The following is an 18330-nucleotide window of genomic DNA, read 5'->3' on the forward strand; positions in this document are numbered from 1 at the left end:
TTATTTCGTTAAATAAGAATAAACGGCGTATCACTTTTAAAATTATAGCCACCAAATATTATTGCCGTGTATATGTTACCGTGAAAGACCGAAATTGGAGAATGTCGACTTTCACCGGAGAATATCAGCATTCACTAAATACGTCGGTGAAAGACCGAATATTTCACTACATTCTTGTATATTCGGACTCTCACCGGTGTATGTCAACAATCACTGATATGCTCTGGCGAATGTCGAAAAGAGAGTCATAAAGTGCCATAATAGTTTAAGTTGTTGCAATAAATAAGATTTGAATCACACAATTTAGTAAGTTTTTTATTACTGTTATTTTATTTTCTCATTTAGAACGTACTGTATAATTAAGTAAGTTTTTAACTTCTATTATTTTCCTTTCTCATTTTGAATGTATTGTGTGTTTTAGGTTCTCATGTTCTTAAGTTCTTATTTCAAGTCTCAAGTGCGTTTATTCGCGACTGAATTACGGAGAAGAAAATATAATATTGTTATATGTTCAACGTTCACCATTCGTACATGGTGAATGTCGACATTGACCGGTGTAAGTCAGAAATAAGAGTATTTGGAAAATATTTCGGACATACACCAAGAGACTATGTGAATGTTGACATTCACCGGTGAAAGTCGACATTCTCCAGATTTCGGTGTTTCACTGTAACATGTATATTTAAAAAAATTAAATAATGAAAAATCTGCATGAATGTATGTATGTTTCTCGCATTGGGAAAAACAACGGTACCTAGAATCATCAAATTCTGAATAACGCAGTCCTCCACCCAAACATGGACACCTCGAAGCCCAAATTTTGAATTTTTTCATCACCTATTTTATATTTTGCCAAACTTTAACGAATTTTTCATTCACAAAGTCAATGATCTTAAAGCGAGCAGTGACAACACTGTACAAAATAAAACATTTTATCTCCAGTTCGTGAGACTGTCTATCGGAAGTTCTAAAGATATGCTATTTTTAAATATTTTGTGATGTTGCTCTTCATCCGAATTTTATATGACGTAAGCGCCAAGAACGTGATATTTAATAAATAAATACACAAAACGTTAACAATAGAAAGATTAAAAAAAATGTTTTTAAAGCCATCTTAGTAAGAAAACTGAACATTGATATGACAAAAGGAGAAAAGATTGGGGGGGGAAGGAACAGTAAAATGCATGCCAACGCTTAACGCTGCATTGGGAATTCTAAACGTATGCTGCTTTTAAATTTTTGTAATTTTGCTGTTTAATTGTGTATGGCGTGAGTACGAAGGAAATGATGCTTAATAATAAAGTTTAAAAGGCAAAAAATATGAGTTAGTAAGAGTGAGTGTAACAACAGACAGCGAGGTCAGCGAGAGAGTAAACCTTAACAAACCCTTTCGGATGATCGTTATTAGCTGAAACCTCTCAGATTTTTTCGTTTTTTTGCAAACCTATATCAGTTTCATAAATTGGTCATTTAAATGCATGTTTTTAGTGCATTTATTCTTCAAATATTCAAGTTTTTTAATTCATTAGCTACTTAATTTACTTCAAACTTTTGTTAATAGTTGTAATATGAGAAAACAGATTGACTAATTATGGCAAAACACTCAAGAGCTATCTTCTTAACACAAGGGATATCATGATAATTTTTAGCCAATGGAAACGAGCTTCTATTTATGTTACACAGGGAGTAAAGCCTCAAATTCCATGTAGGCAGCAAGTCAGATGTCAACAACTGACAGCTGAGTTAGCTAAAATCAACTCTCAATACATTCTGTCTTGAAAACTAAAGTCCACATTTTGCTCGCAATGTAGACGTTCACATTTCAGTATTTCAGTTAATTGTGTTCCGATAGTTACTTCAAGACTCCCAAAACTTTTAAGTATGTCACATATTCATGTCTACCGTTTCATTCATTTACTCATTCCTTTATTCAATAATTTTAATCATTCATTTATTCAATTATACTGTTCAAATGTCTCGCTTAAAATTTGATTCACAGCACTTTTAATGTTAATTTTGAAGTTATCAGAATAGATATATGACTAAAAACATATTATTTTAAAAGTTATTTTTATAATTATTTTAGAAGTGCTTTCCTGACTCAGAATACATTTAAGTTTCGTTCTCTTTTCAATTAAGCACTCACAGTGTGTTTCTAGTATTCTATCGTCCTTTCGTTTCATTGCAACTCATTCTTACCTTATTTAAATGCAATTTAATATTTTATTCTCTATTTACACCGCTCGGAAAACATAGAAATAATTTATTCCTACGACTGAAATTCCAGTAAGTACTCTCTTAAATGTCATGTGCAGACATTCATTACATATTCATAAATAAACTTGTTTGTCACAAGAACGCTAAATAATTTTTTAAGATATTTTAAATTATATACATAACTTAAAGTATGTAATATATTGTCATTACTTGACATATTACATACTTTAAGTTATGCTGTAGAGATGATTAGCAATTAAGCCAGAAAACGTAAGAAATCAACTATACTCTAGCTCAAATTCGAATAACGGATCATCCAATTTCTCGCTTCCAAAAGCTGGTAGAGTTAATTATTTACACCGCTACAGCTTGTACAGGAAAATGCCCTGATTTCTTACAGTCTGGCTTACCAGTGGCCAAGCAAAAAATCGCCGAATCCTGGTAGTTCAACTCGTGTTTAAATCTCAGTAAACAGGTTGACTACTCGAGAGTTTTTATGGTCTTCGTCATGAGTAACGTATATTCAAAACACTTTCCTTTAAAAATCCTACATGAAAAAAACCCGCTTTAGGCAGACAGAAGTCGCGTGTTTTACCATAATTCAAATAATTGAATCTCATTTAACTCATAACTCCTCTACTTAAAGCGTTAATGAGGAAAGGCATAAGACCCAGTCGACCAGATTCAAGCGGTGATAATTTGTCTTCCAACCCCTTTCAGTTCGAAAGCACAGTTTAGATCCAAGAAACGCGAGGATTCAATTGCACCCTTTCCGGGATTCGAACCACCTATTTTTTATCCCAGCTGGACTTGCTAACCTCAGACACAATAACAGCATTCACGAGGTAATGTGATGATTCTATAGTCCAAAATATTAAAGTTTAATAAGAAATCTAACTTAAAAAATTATGTTATGTGTACTTTGTAATTTTAAACTCTGCTCAAAGCTATTTAGAATAAGGACACCGTTAAGACAGTTATTGAAAACAAATGCTAGTAATTACTAAATATTGAAAATATGTCATGTTTTGTTCGTAATGTAGTCGTTTACATTTCTGTATTGCAGTTCCTTGTATTTCAATAATTACTTCAATTCTCCGAAAATTTTTGAGCATGAACCATATTCATTCCTACATTTAGCAAAAACATAAGTTGTAATGCACTTTAAAATATGTTACAAAACATGAATACATTTCTTAAAATAAATAGATTAATATATGAGTTTGGAGACTTTAGGCAAGCTATTCGTGTTGTAACTTACTAAAACGGTGAAATTCAAATAAAAAATGAGATAGTTTGTATAATCATGCACATCAGTTTTCATAATTAGCGTTAAATTAATGTTTTTGCAATGAAAATTATGTATTTTAAGAACGTATTGAACACTCTTTTAGATTTTTAAATGGCGCTTCAAGTACAATACTAAACATTTCATCGTAAGAATATATTTTTAATTCTTTTCAATTTAAGATAATCTCACAGCTAGAATAAGTTTAAAAACAAAGTATTTATTTATAAATTTAGTTTAAAAATAAAATAATATATAAAATGCTTACCGAAATATTACTCTGTAGAAAAGATTTAAATAGTAGTAGGAATACAAACTCTTATTTAATTAATAATTAACATCATCATGGCGAATTCTCCTTACTATATTTTCTACATAGTCACTAGTATGTAAAATTAAGAGAATTTTCACATTAGATCAATTATCTCCGCTACTGATAGACAGATTTTTAATAAAATTTTATTTGGACACACTGGTTAATATAATATAAAAGTTATGTCATATAATTGTTATGGACACGTGCATAATCGTGTGTAAAGCGCATCGGCACTGGAAGGCTCTCTGATAGGGACTATGATCCCATCTAACAATCATACCGTTCTTACAACGTGACTTTATAAATGTGAGTTTATGAACTGCCGCGACAGTCGGTCACTATTCTGCAGCAAAGCTGTTTTCATGTCCTGGAGGAACTATCCTTCCAAGAGTGCCCCTTGCATATTCTATAGGATTTAAGTGTAGAGATTTTGCTGGCCTGTACACTCGCACCAAACTAGCCCTATCTGGACGACAGCCGCCGTCCACAAAAAAAGAGTTGAGTTAAAAAAATCAAACATATAGCGAAGACCTGTTTCCTGTTCTTTAAGGTAGTTACAGCGCCTCTTTCAAAGCCTTGAAGGTCTGTGCCGCCATCCAACATGATACCTTCCAAGCCATCGAATCTGCTCTGCCATACTAGTTCCTTTCTCGGTGTCAGAGGACAGCTAGCATGTCCCTGGTTCTCTCTAGATGAAGGCACGTCAAGAATTCAGTGGTTAGGCTACATAGGAACCATCTACGAAGAGAACATTGTTCTGTGATGCTTGTTCTAAAGTCGATGATGCTAAATTTGCTAAATAGTAGGTCCTTTGTGCAGTAATGAACCATATAAAAACAGCAGATCTGTTGCAAACAGAAAAAATCTTAAAGCTTTACATTATGCTACTGCCCTCACTTAATTTTTATTGAGAACAACACTCCTCTATATAGAGCTAACCTGATGGATGATTTTCTGAAATTTGAGGACATTAGCAAGATGGAATGCTTGCCTGGTTTTCATATCGAAATTTCTAGAACACGTATGGCCCTCCCTTGGGAGACAATCGCAAACGCCGTTCCCTAAAAACACCAGAAGCTGCCTAAAAGCACCAGAAGCTGAACACAACATTGCCGCAGAAATGGAATCGACTGCTTCAGGGACTGGGGACTCAAACTACCACATTGGTGGTACGAAGTCTCTTTGTGAGATTTGTAAGTGTTAGAGAGGATCATATCCTGTGTTGATATTATAAGTAAAGTTTTGTGTAATACAGTAAAATTAACTCTTTTTACTAGCTCCACTTACGCTTTAGAGACGAAACAATGGGCTGCAGACAAAATATGGACTCTATCGATTAAGCTGCCCCCGCACCAATGAACACCTTCTTTCCGAATGGATACCTAAATTTAAAAAACATGTTAAATAAAATGTTGTCAAAATTATTAAATTTTACTGAATAGTTTCCGTTACATATAAAAGCAGTCGTTTTCTTGCAAGGAATCAAGTATACAAGGCTTGATATCTAAAATTAGAAGTTAAAGAGCCTTGTGAGATATCATAAGAAAACAAGAGAAAAATAATTAAATAAAACAATAAAAATTAAAATTAAATAAAACGTAAAATGATAAATAAAAAATTATAAATTAAATTTATGACAAATAAGTAAATAACAAAATAAAATACCAGATCTCATTTTATTTGGGGCTTCAGCAAGAATTGCAGTTTCACTCAAGAAGTATCGGAAGCGGGTTTTGAAGGACTCGCTTTGAATTTAAAGCCTAGATATAAAGTTTAATGTACTATTTCCGGGGATGGAAAAAAAGCGGTCTTTGTTTTTAGAACACCAATGAAAAAAGAAGGAAAGCATCTAAATAACAGTAAAGAATAGTAAGGGGAATAAAGACAATGTTAAAAACAGTAAGAGAAAATGGAAGAAAATTTTAACGGAAAAACCTAGGGGCAAAAACAAAGAGAAAAGAGTCAAGCACTCTCTTTCTTTGTTTTTGTACGAGAATTTTCAACCCCATATTTGGTTACATTGGTCTGTAAAATCTACTGGCGACCAGTTCCATGGAATAACTCTAGTATTAGATATGTATGAACCGTTTACCTATAGTATTTCACTATATTAGGTATGTTGTTAGTCGGGGGCATTTAGAAACGTAAAATCGATATCCTTGCCCAGTCCTGTTGCAAATCTTGAATAACTGAAACCGCTGACACCGAATCAACAAATACGACATCACAACTAAGGTAACTATGAGAAATTTAACCTTTCCCAAGCAAGCCATGCATTTATTGCATTTCCCAGAAAGTAATATTTCGACATGTAGATGGGGTTTTCTTCCCTTGAATATCTCAACCTCCATATAACTGTTTGTTTACCAGGGAAAGAAATCAGCATGCATTCAGAAGTACGATTTCCAAGATTACTAAAATGAAATATTGCAAGATAAAAAGAATTTTTTGCTAAATAGGTTTGTTTTTGGTTTCTTTTTAATAGAGAGAAGTGCTGGAGCTCTTGCTGAAAATGTGGTTTCATTTTCATAAAGAGAAGTGCATCTTATTTAGGGTTCTGTCTCACACTATAATTTACATGATTGTACATGATCATTCGGCTGAAGAACAAGCTAGCAAATCGGAGATCTTTAAGACATGTCGTTAATGAGATGGAAAATATTTCACGTCTGCTGTTTAAAGCGTCTTCGATCCTAAGCGGGTTCTTTTATTTAAAAAGTATTTATTGATTTTCTTTCGGAAAATCCTTCTAAATAAAATATTAATTAATAACTTAAAAAAACAATCTTAAGGGTTTGCAATGCAGTACAAAAACGGCGTGGTTTAATAGGGTTTGGAGATTCAGCTTTAAATTTAAAAGAAATTTCGGGAAAATGCTTTGTTAAATTCAACATTTTTAGCATTTTATAAGGTATTTCTCCCGCCTTCTTGGCATGCATTCGTGGTGTGGTGGTCTGCAAGCTGGGCGCGTATTTCAGATGTCCGTGGTTCGATTCCCGGCAAAAGCGTTGCTTATTTTTCATTTCTCCTGCTTCAAATTATCCTAATGTCTCTACAAGTGGCGCCCGAACTAAAAGGGTGTTGGATGATGATTCTCCACACCCAGGATTTGACGATTGGGTCCCCTGAAACCCCAGTCTCCCTTTAAAGGGGACAATATATTAGATATTTCTTCCGCCTTCGTGGTGTAGTGGTCTGCACGCTGGGGCGCGTATTCCAGAGGTCCGTGGTTCGATTCCCGGTGAAGGCGTTGCTGATTTTTCAAGTCTCCTGCTTCAAATTAACCTAATGTCTCTACAAGTTAATCAGTGCATTTTGTTACAAGGAAGACAAGCATATGATGAACAAAGTATGTTATAAAATGCTGTAATAACACGAGTGAGGAACTGATCTCGCAGAGCTAGTGCAGATGAATGATACTGAACTTGACGTAAAATTTTCCAATAAACGAACACGGGCATTGTTTCCTCGAAGACGATACATGATGTTGCTCAAACTCCATAAAAATCGAGTATAGTAAACTTTCATGCTTCCAACTATTTACCAGGAATTATGGTTTTATTTCTGAAAATACCTAGTCGGTAAAATCGTTTCAAACATAAAGTTAGAAAGAGTTTGCAGCTCATAAACCATAAATCGCCAATGGGATTTATAAGAGTAAGCAATAAATCAGAAGTCGGCAGCTTAACCCACTATCGAAATAGAATGTAATTATTTAAGCTGCTTAAACAATTATTATAAATTTATTATAAACCATAATCAGCATTGCCAATGGTGGATTACAAAGAGGGAGATTCATCTCATCCTAGCTTTTTTTGGGGGGGAAGCCATTATTTTAAGACATTGAGTATGTTACTAATTTTTAAAAATTAATTTATCATTTGTAGGAACCTTGCTATGCAATCTGCTTGACCTCGTAAAAATTTGTCTCTGAGCATTGTTGTAATCTAAGAATAGAGCAAACAAATCTCCTCTTGATTACAAAGCTTTCTTTGCTCTTAAATGAGGGACAATCTCCAAATTAAATAATTCAAACCTTATTAAATTTAATAAGCTTTTTTTTACACATTTATTAACTTTCCACCTATAACAGCTTAATCTATATTAAAAACAACATGCCATATTATATGAAATTGTTTATAACAGTGCCCTTAAAAGCTCTAATGCCATCACAATGCGTAAAATCTTTAAACGAAATTTGTCTGCCATCAGTGAAGAATGGCTGATAGTTTTTCGACGCTAGTATGTAAAAAGAAATATTACGTTATACCTCATCGGGAAGCACAAATTCGTACTTACAGAAGATTTTTAACACAGTGCGTAGACAAGATCTGAGTCTAAATTTGACTGGTTGCTCCATACTGCTAGATTCATTAAATTTCCCAAGTTATACTCATCCCACTGCGGCTACATTATCGACAACGTTTGCCATTTTAGAGAAAATGGAAGCATAACAAGTTGTCTCGATTCAGCTAGACCTTATAGACTGTAGATACGTGCGTGCATCCAATGTGCGTCCTGCCCTACGCGTTAATTGATCCATGCTGCAGAACGACAGACATGGCTGCGGCGTGTGTTCGCGAATGGTAGATTTCACATTAATGTCATTAGTTGCAAGCTAACCAACATAAACACAAGAGTTGCTGATAAGACGTTATCTAGTCCAGCTTCGTGATGAACATACTGGATGTACAGCCGGATTGTTTTCACTTACTGATGACGAGGCTAAATTCAATAGTACTGGTGTGGATTGGATTGGATTATTGTAATTTGGCACGAAACCTGTCAAGGTTATCGACAAATGGTAACAATGCAATTAGTACTGGTGTGTTAAATTGATACAGTTCGCATTATTGGACACTTGAAAATCTGTCATGGCAACAGGAAGTTTGACATCGTCTCAGTGGTTCCTCAATAAGTAGTAGCTTCATAGCATCCGTGATCCGTGTTCTACGAAAAACCTTAATAATAGAGATACTTGGAGCTATTGCTAATTGCGGCACCTGATTTCCTAGCTGACTTGCAGTTGATCTATTTTCGTTATGTGCGATAAGCATCATGGTGCTGTATCACATAAACTGAAATCAATACTCGGAGAATTTCAGGTGCAGTATGATCAGTTATGGAAATACGCAGAGTAGCCATCTAGATCACTTGACCTAACTCCAATGGATTTCTTGTGAGTTACATGAAACACCAGCTGTACAACTTCCAATAATTTTAACAATCTATAAACCCATATTATTTAAGCATGTAGTAACACGAAACTTGAAGTGATGCAGAACATAAAGCAGTAAGTTCTAGCTTAAATACAAATGTATCCTGCTGCCGATTGTGGACACATCACGCATATTTATGTACTAATACTGATATTTTGTATCTTTAATATTGTTGCGTTCTACGGATTCGTGGATTGGGAGTAATTGATGATAACAAATGATGAAGCGTCAAAACATAATGTATTCTCAGTATTACATAGGACGGTTCCAAAGACACGTTTACAATCGTCAAAAAACTACGATAAACACGCTAAAACAATCAGCAACACAGCGTTCAGTCTATAATGGTGAAGACAGCTTCATGGCAAAGCACTAGAGTACAGCTCCTGACTCAGTCGATCGCTCTTAAGGTAATCTGTGAACTCAAGATACTACTACTTCCCATGACAAGCAGGGTATATATAGCTTTAACCTACCTTCGAGAATATTCCCAAAAAAACCGCTAAGAATGTTTTCGCTCCGTCTATGAAATATAGCCAATTTTGTTGCCAAATATCACCAGATGGGCCATTTCGCGCCAAATCTGGCAACCTTGCCTTTTCATGACCCTTTCTGGAAACCCTAACCCTGCTCTGCGGGAAAGCTATCTCACCGCAGCTGGGCATTTCGCAACAATATAATTCTATGTTTTCCTTTTTCGTAACTACATCTGCTTTAATTTCTTATTGTAATAAAATGTATCTTGCTGTTAGTTGTATTATCAAGTTTGCATCAACTTTAATATTTATCACACGGTTAGGCGACGTTTTAGCCTTGGTTGTCGTATGTCTTGCAATCTGCATTTTCTTATATTAAAGTTATGGGTGGTAAGTTTCATTTCATACTTAGTGCTATTGAATTTTTCGTCATGTCATTGTTTTCGTAATAAGGTGGCTAACTTCAAAAATTCGCAGTCTGAAATACGCCACCATTCGTTCTCATATGACAGAGCGTAATCACTGTGACGGATTATAATCTGACGCAATTGACAGTGTTTAGCTTTTTCTGTTCAAAGGTTATTTCCGTGTTTAAGTACTTTGCTATAGACCCTGTGCATGATGTGTGCATTTGTATGCATACGCACTGTCGCATGCTCATTAACAGGTTTGTAGAGTCATTAGGATTTTTGGAAGCAGGAGAGATGAAAAATTAGCAACCGCCTTCGTCGGGAATCGAACCACGGACCTCTGGAATACCGGTCCAGCGTGCAGAACCACTACACCACAAAGGTACGCTAGGAAAGGGGGAGAAATACCTTATATACTCCCCTTTTTAAAGGGCGACTAGTGTTTGAGCGAACCTAGTCGCCAAATCCTGGGTGCGGAGAATCATCATCCACAACCCTTTTAGTTCGGGCGCCACTTGTAGAGCCATTAGGATTTTTGGAAGCAGGAAAGATGAAAAATTAGCAACCACCTTCGCCGGGAATAGAACCACGGACCTCTGGAATACCGGTCCAGCGGGCAGAACCACTACACCACGAGGTACGCTAGGAAAGGGGGAGAAATACCTTACAACTTCACATACAAATAATAAGTTTTACCATCCATGGAAAACGCCCTTGATCCGTAGGCGCTCCTCCAACGAGAAATCTTTCTACTACATCGTTAATATCTGAAATATAAATAAATAATTAATAAACTGTAATCCAAATTTAAAAGCAGCATTTAGATAATTTACAAATAAATTCGCAGAGACTACTTTATAGAGTATTTTCTTCAGTCGCAATCATCAAATTTTGAAACATTTTTTTAAGTTAAAATGAAGTTGTTTTATCATTGAACAGTATAAAAGATATAGTAATTCTACATCTCCTCATAGTTTTGACAAGGTTAAATATTTTCATCGCCACAGAAATAGTATGTGTCTGATTCTCTAATTCAAAAAATAATAAAAACTCATATACATATAAATACAGTAACGGTTTTAAAGATAAAAAGACACTTCCACTATTTATTCTTTAGGATTTTTATCCTAATTTTAAACAAGGTCATTTACTGTAAAATTTCCATAAACCTCTGATCGAATACCGCTCTTCTTTTCCTCAAGACCTAAAAGTCATCAAAACTTGAAACGAAACAACGAAAGCAGTTACAGAAATCACGTTTAAAATCACTTTTAGAAATTTAAAAACTTTTAGAAATTTAAAGATACGTTTCCACTTAATAGAGCCTAAATTTCAAAAATCATAATAACGCGAGTACTGTCTTATCTTGCTGCACAATACGTTCTTTAAAAGTACAAAAGACTGAATTTATGCTCTAATGAGTTAAATTTTATTAACGGTTAGCATTCCGATGTCTCCTCAAGATATTCTTATCCGGCCATAGGTTTATGCAAATTTTCTGGCAAGTAACACAGTATAAAACTAAAATACGTTCTTAACGTGGAGATCATTTGGAAGATATTTCGAATTTACTATCCTTTTACGACAGACTCGCAGAGTAGGAATTTGAGCTAAAGAAGAATATGGCCAAGCTGGGTTATCAAGTGAGGAAGTCACGCAGCAGGTTCCTGGGCATAACCCTACCCTGTGAATAACAACGTTAGATGTGCATAACTTGTCGTTTCGCATAGCACAGTAAGTCAGCCGAGACGGGTTGAGTGTTAGATTAACTAGCCTCTATTCCTACCCAGAGTGTGCAAAAGATCTGCGTAGGTTTTTTTTTTTTTTTTTTTTTTTTTTTTGTAATCATGACTTAACCTTAGCATATTAGTAAGCAGCTGTTGTCTGTTGACGAGAAAGCACATAGTTTAAATTATTCTTATTTTTTAATTGCATTATCTCCAATTATTATTATGGCGAATAAAGTTGACGTTATATTTTAACTTTGAGCCTCATCTTACTTTCTAATGCGTAAACAGTAGACAATACCTCGCCCATCTCTGCACATAACTTCTAGGATGAGCTGTTAGGTGAGAAATCAATGAGTAGCCAGATAGTTTTAACAACCTAGAAGTTGTAAGTTCAAAACTGTGTCATATGGTAACACAATATACTACTATTTTCTGTTAAAGAACAGATATTTCAACAACAGACTTTTTAAAAAATATTATTAGAAAAAACAGTATCGTACATTTTAGAAAAACTATTTTTAAAATTTTTTCCTCTGTGCAACTGATTTTAACTACATAAGCCCCCACTTTTTTTACAGAATCTTGATAAGAAACTATCTAAAATTGTTTTCTTCAGGTTTAACTTATTTTATATTGAAAGAATGTCGAGCCAAGTTCACTACCACGCATATCTGCAGAGTGCGTCATTTTTTCATATTATATGAGCAAGCAACAAGATTCTAATCGAGTGCATTTTCAAAGCGTTTTCCAATAATATTCTTTTTCCCACAACGAGCGGTAAATATTGAAAGGAAAGTTACGCATTTTTATTGCTGAATCTGATGCATATATAAGAAAGCGATTTTTTAAGCTTTTACTTCTTTGAACCTTACTATTTTTGCTTTTCTGTAACTTCTATTTTCATGAGCTCCCACCGGAATGTATACAAACAAAACTTACGGCTTCGAAGTTCATCAGAAACCGTTTTACAGTTTAGAACCGGCCGTTACGCTGTTTTAGATTTCTTCTGCTACATTTACCTGTCCAGAAAAGGTTTTTATTGTTGCTATTTCTTCATAAGCCTTTATTCAGAAAGAATTTCAGTTTATACTTTCTGAATAAAGGCTTGGCAAGGTTTTGCTCATATTATACTTGCTGTGTAGTCAATTTAAGTGGTTCTAATTAATTAAAACTATATTAGGTATCTCTTATCAGTTATTCAAAATTTTTACTATCCAACGCTTATTTTGTTTAATCAAAGCATTATTTATTCGATTTTATCAATTGGGTTTTATAAGCAAAGTTTAAATTCTGTTCTTCATTTTTCATCGAGTAACTCGTGCGTAGAGACAATGATATCTGGGCAAATTCTTGTAATATTGTGATTTTAAAATGCTAAATATTATGCTTGTATGTAATTACTTAAGCAGAAAACATTTATCTTCTATATGAGTCTACCTTTTGTTAAGATACATTTATTAGATTAGGAGATATGCCTAATTAATTGTCTAATTCTGTCGTTCTGGCTCAAACTTTTCTGGGTGGTAGAAATCGTCATTTTAGATAGTGTACGTGCCAAAGTTATACGGTGGAGTGAATTGCGCGGGAAAAAGGGTTCCTGCATTTTCAGTGTCAACCTAGTGATTAGACCGGTTGACGCATGAATTTTTTTGAACTACTGAGGGTAAAAAGTAGAATTTTTTGCATTCTTTTCTTCTTAGCGTTTTAGAGAGGTGGTTCACCCAAGTTTCAGGGATTTTGTAGGAATGTGGGGCAGATTGGATTAAAATCGGACTTCTGCCTTCGGAGAGCTCTCTTTTCCCGCTGCACCCTGCTGTTTATTTTTCTCGTGACTGAGTAGGCCTACTTCCGGAAAAAGAAAAAGGATGGAAACCATAATATAAGGTCGCTCTTCAAGACTTTTCCCTTATGCATCTATGGCTTTCCTCAAGATGTTGGAGATGCGTTTACCCTCCTCTAGTATTGATAATTTTCACAGCCCGGTCATCATCATGCTAAAGAATTTTATAACTTCGTCACGCTTAAACAGGATTCGTATTCCGTTACAATGAATTTCCAGAGAGGTTCCTGTTAGAATTTTCAAACCATGTCATCTCGGCGGTTGTCTTCGGTTTTGGGACTTTCAACTTATATCCCGCTTCGAGTTATGTTCCTCGGGTGGTGGAAGAGTATGCTAATGTGCGTCCAAGGCTCGTCTACTTATAGTTTACCAACTTTGCTGCATTACCTGTAAAATATAATCTCCGGTCGACATCTAACTAACTTCAGCTGCGTTTCGGTTTGTCAGCAGTTCTACTGTCGCCCATACGGTATAGTAGTTAGGGGAGTAAACCGCTGAGTTGGCTTCCGAGTATAGATATACCCATGCAGAATTGGTACCAACTCAGCGGGAGTTAACCACTAGCTGCCAGGCCGCAGCCCTGGGCAGCCCCGGCTGAGCAGACGGCGTTTATAAAATGCAAAAAAGAAATATACATGTGCATACAAGGTTTTGAAGAAGAGTACAATCAAAATATATGTATATACATATAAATATCAACTCAGATACAGATATATACACACTTGCATACATATATATTCCGAAACAAATAAAAGTATTCATAGTCTCACTCATATTCATATATACATCTAGACATATACGTAATCATCATAGTTAAAGTTTACATGAAGCATGCCATTGAGGTACGCGTGATCCTTAGTATAAATTAGGTACCATAAATAAAAGATATAAACATTTACAGATACGGTACAGCATTTTAATAGAGTACAAACTATGTGTATGAAAACCTGTCACAGCATAAATACAAAATTACATACTGAACATACATATCAATAACATACAATCTGTCGCTGACATAATAAACTAGCTTATATAGTTCTAACGTAACGTGCATACTGCTATGCTTTGCAGAGCAAGTAATCTGTTTTCAGGTTAATAAATGTGCCAGTCCAAGAAGACTTAATGCCATACTGAAGGTGCGATCTCTATTTCTAAGAGAACTGTGCTTAGAAATGGCATTGTTAGAACCTAGCGTGTGTTAGATACGACTCAAGTTTTATTTTCTTCCAGCTTCAGAAGAGTAATTGCTAGTACAATCGTCAATTATTACTTTCAGTTTCCGCTGGGTAACTCTGTTACTTTGTAGATTCTGGAACCAATTTGGCCAGAATTTGGCTCCTGGTTGCTTGAGTGCTGTGTGGGGGCAGGAGAAAACAAAATGGTCGGAATGACCCTTCTCCCCACATTCGCAATTACCATTCTCTCTCAAGCCAAAGCGGCAGAGGTATGAAGGAAAGGGCCCATGACCAATGAGGAAATACGTCATGTAATTGCTATTAGTTTGGATTGTAGTCTTGACCTTAGGAATGAGATTGTAAACACGTCTCCCTGTGGAGGCTTGATCCCAACTTTCTTGCCCATATTCTTAGGAGTTGATGGAATGCCCGACTCTTTATATCCGAGACTGGCCTAAGGGTCGGGACTTCTCGCAAAGTGGATGAATACCCTGCTTCCTTTGCGACAACATCTGCTCTCTCATTTCCTTCTATTCCCTTATGAGTGGGCACCCAGATGAGTGACGATCTTTGCCAAGCAGGCATGTGAGTTAGAGTGTCTCTAATGTTGCTGACGATAGGGCTGAGAGAACGAATTCCAGCTATCGCAGCGAGGCTTGAGGCTGAGTCTGTGTAGATGATATTGGGCACTGTGGGATTATTCTTCAGGTGGAGAAGAGCTGCTCTGACAGCTATGAGCTCCGCCTGAAAGACAGAGTTTTCAGAAGCGAACTTTCTTTTCCACTCATACGTTAAAGCTCCTCCAGAAAGTATACAGAATCCGCTTCCCGTGCCTCCTGAAGTTTTAGAGCCATCAGTGAAAACACCATTTGCAAATCCCGCGTCCTGTGTTCTATTAAAGTAGATAGTGTCCACAAGGTTATTTTTAGCAGGGTGGCAGGGAGCTTGCGGTATGTGATGCTCATAATCTGTATGGATATGGATTTGTCCCCAGAGACTCATGGTGCGTCATAGCCTACTTGCGTTAACCACTGCTGCTTCTCATTCAACTAACAAGTCCAGAGGAGGCGTGCCTGCGATAATTTGTAGGGCTACCGTGGAAGTTTTGGTAGTGGTTAGGGAAAGTGTTTGTGGAAATGGTTAGTTTGAATTCCGGAGAAGACATAGATGTTTGTAAATCTATAGTGCTGATGCAGCATGGCGGCTCTATAAATATGCGGCTAGCCGAAAGTCCTCTCGTGTGGATTTGTGGAAGGGGAGAGGGGTAGGAGACCCTGGGTGCTCTCCCTCAAAATTTGGGATGGAAAATAGAAGTCCAACCTCTCTTCGGAGTAGGCCTTGGCAACCATTGTTCCATGTAATATGGACAAGACAACAACAACAACAGCAGTTTTACTAGCGGCTTGGACTCATGTTTATCTTTTCCCACTACAGCGCAATTGTGTCGGCTCCTCTCTAATCCATCTCGACGTTGGAATTTGCTGCTGTCCACGGACTCGCCGACTTGTGTTTGAGATAAGTTTTATTCTGTTTCCTTAATTAGGTTAATTAATAACCTTAGAAATTGTTAGCAAAAGCTTAACTTAAAAATTAAGAGAAATTTAAATTATAAGAGCAAGGTGCTGAGAAATCTTACGATTGAAACTTAATTTCTTACTCAAAACTCCTTGGAGTATTGCTTAAAGTAAGAACTTCATTAAATCTCGGTTTCGATGCGTGACAGCTTCCTCAGTTTAAGTGCAATATAGTTATCTTTTGGATAGGGGATAGTCAGGAGATAAAGTTGTTTGCTTATTAGTTGAGTTAGTACAATATTAAATTGTTTACTTTTAATTTACTAGTGTTTGTTTTGTTTAAATTTTTTGTAATTATATTTAAATTGATTCTACTTATTTACCTTATGCTACCAGTGGTTGGTTTACCCCGCCGGATTTATGGGATCTTAAAATTTTTGAGATCATTGCAATATAATAGATTCTTGATTAGATGTACTGGTTAAGTGAATGTTATAAAAATCGTAGTATTTATAATATCATTGTCTAATTAATAGCATTTGTGCCCTGTATACGGCACTTAACGAAGTTCGTTTTAACTTGAAATTGTGATAAAAGCTGTTTGTTTACCAGCAATTTAGTGGAGCTTTTATTCCTATTAATTTTTGTGATTTGTATAACCTCGATCTGTTAATAAACAGTTCTATTTTATTTTAACTTGATTGCATTGATTCTAGATAAGAGGTCAGACAGGAAGAAAATCTTCTTTACAGTCTTTTACAGTTAAATATGTTACCTAAAACTTTAAGATTCATAGCATAATCATCAAATTCAAAGATGCTGTTATCATCTTGGAAATGAATATTTTTCTTACGATTACGTTAAAATATCAGTTTAATTTTTAACAAACTCCTTTTGAATTTAAAACAAACCCTTCATTGTTTCACACAGCGTATTAGAATTCTTCTGCACTGCCGTACAATATATAACATTAGAAACCTCTTTTACTTATTAAAATAATAATGATGATGTTAAAAATTACCAGTTAGGTAAAATACGACTTAGATAACTTATTCGTATCATAAATTTCATCAGCTAAAGACGTCGTTTAAATATGTAAAGAAAAAAAAATTTACGAAGTCCTCGAAATTTTAAAATTGATCAGCTACCAAAGGTAAAGGTAAGGTAAAAGTATAGGGGACACCAGCGATGTACCATAGGTCAACTGGTAATGCCTTCCCATACTAACTCTTTGAAAAAAAAAAGGGGGGGGAGTGAATTGCAAGTTTTATAAGAATTTGCATAGACTGAAGCTTTCCAAATACTGTAGTTTTCATTTCAAAAGTAAAGTAAAGATTGAATGGCAACAGTCGAATGTCAAACTGTCACGTCGAATGGCGGCGGTTATCAAAACATTCCAATCTAAAAGTATCAGCAGCACCAAAACAATTCAATAAATAAATAAAAATAAAAAAGTTGAAAGCCTTCAGATATTATATTACGCTCAAAGGAGCGGTTTTTTAACATTTTGTGTTACCTTTATTTATTAAATATCCTGCTCTTCGCAATTAAAGCACATAAAATTCAGTTCAACAGCAGTATCACAAAATATTTAAAAACAACACATCCTTAGAATTTTCGACAGATGCCGAATTCGCGTGCTGGAGTTAAATATGCTTTTTTCTCGTACTATGTTGTCATTGCTAGTTTTGAAAGCGTTAAGTTTGTTCATAAAAACTGGGTAAGGCTTGCAAAATATGAAATAGTTAATAAAACAAATTCGAAATTCAAAATTTGCTCTTGCACGTGCCCATTTTTGGATGGAGAATTATGTTATTCAAAATTTAATGGCTCTCGATACCGCCGTATTTTCACAATGCAAGAAACATATAGACATTCATGCAGATTCTTTATTGTTTAATTTCTTTAAGTATAATGCAAGGTGATAATATTTAGTGGCAACAATTTAAAAATCCATACGCGACTTATAGTGAACAGACGCAAAATGCAGTTTCTAGGCTAATAGCCCTTCTGGGTTAACGCTCCTTTGGACTAAAAATTTCGATGAATAAAGAGTGTATTTCAGTACTATTGAAGCAATCCTCCTAGAAGACGGTTAGAAAATTACGATTTTGCACACTTCTTCGTTCGACTCATTTCTGAAAA

General features: G+C 35.3%; 1 protein-coding gene across 1 annotated transcript in view; it reads right to left on the reverse strand.

The window, feature by feature from the left end:
- The window catches only part of LOC118191128 (clotting factor G beta subunit-like), a 57804-nt gene that overhangs the window by 18808 nt on the left and 20666 nt on the right, over positions 1-18330 (reverse strand). Inside the window, exons 5-6 of the mRNA XM_085827368.1 lie at positions 10623-10693; positions 5109-5203 (exon numbers count right to left, since the gene is read on the reverse strand). Of these exons, the coding sequence (XP_085683494.1) occupies positions 5109-5203; positions 10623-10693 (166 nt within the window). The remainder of the gene's footprint in view (positions 1-5108; positions 5204-10622; positions 10694-18330) is intronic.

This window comes from Stegodyphus dumicola, chromosome 1 (genome assembly GCF_044657685.1).
Source record: "Stegodyphus dumicola isolate Sdum_Otavi_A_Nest chromosome 1, ASM4465768v1".
In the NCBI taxonomy this organism is placed as follows: domain Eukaryota; kingdom Metazoa; phylum Arthropoda; class Arachnida; order Araneae; family Eresidae; genus Stegodyphus; species Stegodyphus dumicola.